The sequence below is a fragment of the Nicotiana tabacum genome, chromosome 19 (genome assembly GCF_000715075.1).
Source record: "Nicotiana tabacum cultivar K326 chromosome 19, ASM71507v2, whole genome shotgun sequence".
Lineage (NCBI taxonomy): Eukaryota > Viridiplantae > Streptophyta > Magnoliopsida > Solanales > Solanaceae > Nicotiana > Nicotiana tabacum.
Genome location: NC_134098.1, coordinates 77,991,842 through 77,997,332, shown reverse-complemented (window position 1 = coordinate 77,997,332; position 5,491 = coordinate 77,991,842). Strand labels below are relative to the sequence as shown.

General features: G+C 38.5%; 1 protein-coding gene across 1 annotated transcript; it reads left to right on the top strand.

Moving 5' to 3' along the window:
- Positions 1 to 2,163: 2,163 nt before the first annotated feature.
- Positions 2,164 to 3,600, top strand: LOC142173813 (methyl jasmonate esterase 1-like). The gene is made up of 3 exons (XM_075239533.1): positions 2,164 to 2,610; positions 2,690 to 2,821; positions 3,208 to 3,600. Exons 1-3 carry the CDS (start codon positions 2,164 to 2,166, stop codon positions 3,484 to 3,486), a joined length of 858 nt encoding a protein of 285 aa, XP_075095634.1. The 3' UTR covers positions 3,487 to 3,600.
- The last annotated feature ends 1,891 nt before the right edge of the window (positions 3,601 to 5,491 follow it).

Below are 5,491 nucleotides of genomic sequence, written 5' to 3'. Positions count from 1 at the left end.
AGGTCGTCCTCGTCTGCTCGGACTTCGACGCAATATGCGTTATGTATTTCGTCCCAAGTCGTTGGGGGGTACTACATAAGCTGACTTAATAACTTTCTTGTTGCCCTTGAACCATTTCTGCTCAGGCCGTTTTGAAAAGCTACTACCGCCATTCCTTCCGATACATTTAGCAAGGTCATTCTTACTCGGTTAAAACGGGCGAGGAAGTCCCTCATTTTCCATTTCCTCTATCCTTTTCAGAATGGCCGTGAGAGCGTCGTCACCTGCATTGCTAACAACATTGTGAGTAATACCTGTCATTGCGGGAGGAGAAGGAAGTTGATCATGTTGCTCGTCCACTGGTGGTATAACACAATTTTTTGCGTTTTCTGTGGCCGTAACCCGAACGGGCTCATGGAGAACGCTGGTCAGTGTGTCAGTTAGTCAAGGCTCGAGGAGCTTCTTTATTGCTGGCGGCGCCTCCTCTACCACGGATGTGGAGGCTGTTTTACCAAGAGCTTTTGTGATGCTGCAGCGGGGAGAGGGTGACCCACCTCGCCTGGGGGAGGCATTGGGCGTTGTGTCCTCGTCCACTACTTCAAAGCTCTCATGGATGATGTTCATGAGGTTGGTTGGGAGGTCACTCATTATTCTCGTTATTTCTTCTCTGTTACCTGCCATATTAGATCTATGTATGCAGAGAGAAAAAGGTTTTTGTTCTTGTTTTTTTCTTTTTTACGTTAGTAACCAGTGTCAGTTGTAGATCTAGAAGAAACTAAAAGAGTTAACTAGATAATCACCACAGACGACGCCAAATTGTTTGACCAAAAAGTATAACTTTCGGCTAAACTATTAAATTTATTTAATAACGGATTAATTTAGTTAATGATAATGACTCTAGATGCGAATCTTGAAAACGTGTGTGAGATGGAACAGATCCAGTGAACTGTTGACAATGATAAGCATAAAATGTTCATAAAGTACGAGCAATAATGGAGGTGTAACTAGCGATAAATAGCAATAAATTACATTTAAATAAATAGGAGAAATGATTCGCCCAATAAAGGATGGATTTGACTAATGTTCCTCTTGACAATGATGAATGACAGAAAAATCCAAGATTTGTTCGAACTATTCTCGGATCTGGTGGAAATGTGTGGAATAATATGGGCAAGAATCTTCATAAAAAGGTAGTCTTTGGATCTTTACTAGAGAGATGGAGAATCTTTTTGTAAAGTTTGTTCTTATCACAATGAATATTACATGCCCTCTTCCTTCTCTTTTTTCCTTATTTACTTGAGACGTATCTCTACCAAACCCTAATAGTACAAGTGCAGAGAATATTTACTTTAATATCCTATTTTAAAAACTAGCTGTTGCTGCTCTGTCAGCGGTGCTCGACCTCGGTCAATGTTGACTTCTCGACCACGAATCTCGTGGCTCCCTAGCCGACCTCGGCTGACTCTTTCCTTAATGCTATATTGCCCTAAATATTCCGGGGCGGATTTTGTCCTATACAATGGTGTGCTGTCAAAGTTCCGGAGTCATTGACACTTACACAACTTTGGTTTTGAAAAATTCTGCTTCCTGAAAATAACTCCATTGATGAGCATAGCAAAATAAGAACTTCCAACTGTAATTCAACCACTTAAAATATTAATAGTTCCAAGTAAGACAACTTTATAAAATTCTAGTCTGTTAAAAACCTATAAAAGTAGGATTAACATCAAACAACTATACAAAGAGATTAGTAATGCTCAAAAACAATGCAATAGCAAGCTGGAAGCATTTATGAGACAATAATCCAAAGCGTAAAGTATCCTTGGAACAACCCAAACAAATAGCCAAATTCTTGTTTTCATTCTATTCGCTGAACATACTTTGTTTTCAATTTTATGAACAACTTTGCAGTATTTCATGAGCATTTAGCACTTTGTGCTTGTTTTTGTTATTCCCCTTTAGTAACTTTTTCTTCTACTCATTTATTCTGCATAGCATATGGGATATCTGAAAGATTAAATCAATAGACAGCAGAAATCTATCTGTCTACAAGATCTCTAGCCTGAATAATTCAATTATTTATTCTTTATAAAGGTCAACTCCTCTAACTATAATAAGATCCTTTATAATCTTCATCCCATGTGTACAACTGCTCATAGTTCAAAACAAGGGGAAAAAGAAGGTATGGAGAAAAGCAAGTATCTGATAAGTTTTCTGCTGATACTTCTCTTGCCATATGTAAATGCAACAACATCAGGGCCTAACTGGCCTAAAGCTAACAAGCATTTCGTGCTAGTTCACGGGGTATGCCACGGAGCCTGGTCTTGGTACAAGCTTGTGGCATTGATGAGATCTTCGGGGTATAATGTAACAGCTCTTGACTTGGGTGCTTCAGGGATCAACCCGAAACAGGTTCTTGAAATCCCGCGATTATCTGATTACTTTAGTCCGCTAATGAAGTTCATGGCTTCTCTTCCCACACATGAGAAAGTGGTCCTTGTAGGTCATAGCTTTGGTGGATTCGCCGTCTCTAAAGCCATGGAAATCTTTCCAGAAAAGATTTCAGTTTCTGTATTCGTCACAGCTGGAATGCCTGGCCCAACTCTCAATGCAACCACAGTCTTCATAGAGGTATCATTTTGCCAACCTTAGCCTTAAGATCATTTCTTTCAATAGTATAACACTTTTCGTGTTTCATATTTCATTACAGGCTTCTAGTGAAATAATATCTCAACTTGATAATCGTCTTACGTATGAAAATGGACCCAACAATCCTCCAACAACCTTCATCTTTGGTCCAAAGTACTTGGCGAGTAATCTTTATCAGCTGAGCCCGATTCAGGTAAGCCAAGCATAATCAAGAGATATAAACGTGGAATAGCCGAGTTATGATTCACTGATCGTGAGAATGGCTTAAATGTGAATTGTTTTCACAAATGCTATCAGTCATTATTGCAGTTAATCAATTGAATATGCCTCAATCCTAAATGAGTGGAGTCAGCTACTCAGCTATATGAATCTTCACATCAATTGATCAATCAACTATGCCTGATCGTGCATTTCGCTTTACTTGGATCATTTCATTTTAATACTAAAGTTTGAGGTTACCTTTATCTCATTCTTGTCCCTAAAAAGATATACGATCTCTAACTAGATTAATATGAGTCCAGATGAATATACATTATAAGGAACTCATCAAATTATGTTTCTTTTAATCTCTTTGGTTAGGATTGGGCGTTGGCTACTACATTAGTAAGGCCAAAATACTTAAACAGCCTACAAGATATATCAAAGGAGGTTGTTCTTTCAAGCAAAAGGTATGGATCAGTTAGGCGAGTGTTCGTCGTAGCTGCTGAAGATAAAGCTCTAACAAAGGAATTTCAGCAGAGTATGATTGAAAGGAATCCACCAGATGAAGTGAAAGAGATCTCAGGCTCTGATCACATGGTCATGATGTCGAAGCCCCTTAAACTTTTTACTACTCTTCTGCAGATTGCCAACAAGTAATACAAGCTATCTTGATTAGGTTAACCGCAATTGTGAGTTCAATATACAAGCAAGTTGCCCATCTTCTTATCAATTTTGAGGTTATCACTTAGCATCTGGGGTTGAAAATTAGTGCCTCCTCATTGCACGCGTTATTTACACCCGGTAGCCACTTTTGTGGCCATGTATTTACAAATTGGTAAGTTTTCAAAATTAGAGCAGTAGTCTGAATTTTAATTTTGATGTTTAAACTTCAGGCCAGGTAATTACTTTCAACTTCATACTACTGGTCTAATTTTGAAAAGTGACCTTGTATTTAATCTCTTAAATAACCTCTACTACTATAAGAAGGCTCAACATCAAAACAACCCCAAAAAGATTAGAAATGCTCAAAACACTACAAGAAAGTGATGATACAACGACATTTATTTAGTGACATTTGAAATAAATGTCGGGAAAATGCAATAGAAAGCAGGAAGCGTTCACTTTAAGAGACAGGAACTTTGGCCCAAAATATAACTAAATACGCAAAGCAAATTCTTGAAGGCTAATATAAGGATCCATTTTTTCCCTTTTTATCCTTGGGATAACTAATTAAAGTATATATACAGTCCGATCTCTTTATAACAGCATCCCTATATAATAGTAATTCACTATAAAAGTCGAGTTATTCTCGGAATCGAATATTATATTATGTTATAATATATGTCCTCTATAACAGCAAAAAAAATTCGGAACAAACGAGATTGTTATAGAAAGGTTTGACTGTATATCAATGTGTGGAAAAACTTCGTTAAACCACCAATCTTTCAATAGTGAAATACCACGAGAGAGAAGAATGGGAGCAAAAGACATCAATCATTTTCATTACATCTGACATTCTTAAGGTTAATGTGTATATATCATGCCTAGACAAACAATATTATTTGTGCTCAATATCAATCATTTCATCAAGCCTTGACCACATAACGAGGTATTCAACTAAACTAATAATAGGAACAGAGTCCCAAAGATAACTAAACCAATAAGAGATGTCTATTTCGTCACTTAGAAAGTCCTAATAAGTAGATACTATCCTCATAACTACAGATAGCAATAAGCGTATCATTTTCAAGCCCCAAGATTTCAGTTGCTCTCCACCTCTTTTTCTTCAAATCATATGATAAAATCCAGTTTGGCTTGACCCCTTAGTTGTGATCAAGATTTTATGTCTCCTTTTATCTGGGTCGAAACCCAATGAATAGTAATAATTGTAAGTACGTAAATCTTCAGCAACATTTAGACTAGGAAGAGATGTCGCTTCTTTTGTACTGGGATTGAAAATAACAGCACTACGAGAATTCCATAAGCACAACAAACCTTTAGCATATTCATATTTAATCCACCTAAAGCCACGTAATTTCTCAACACGAAGGAGAAGGATGGAGGCTTTGGCTTGTCTCAACTTCAGGGCGTCTATGGTGTAAAGGTTTCTTTCTTCCTTTGTGCATAGGAATAATTTGGTCTTGTGATCATGAAAGAAAAATATTCTTGTGTTAGATCCCTATTTGGCTTGGTGGATTAAAGACAAGAGAATGAAGCAAGAGGCTCTTTCCTTCGGGGCTTTGGCTTCTTCTTCTTGTGTTAGATCCCTATTTGCAAAATATTCTTCCAAGACCAAATTATTCCTATGCACAAAGGACAGGCAGGATTGATACCACTTGCTTCTGCCACATCTCAGGTCCGGGGAGGAGCACAGACTCCCGTCGCCGGTACCCCAGAGCAGCGGGTTCAGGTAGACCAGGATCCAGAGATCATACCGATACAGTCGGTAACTCCAGTTCAGCCCGAGGTTATGGCAGCAGCTTCTGAGGCAGAGCAGCTCAGGCTCGAGAGGTACAAGAAGTACCACTCTCCTACTTTCAGTTGTTTGGCGTCAGAGGATGCCCAGGGTTTTCTTGAGGTGTGCCACCGTATCATCCGTACTATGGGTATTGCAAAGACTAGTGGGGTTTCTTTCACTGCGTTCCAGCTTAGAGGAGCGGCC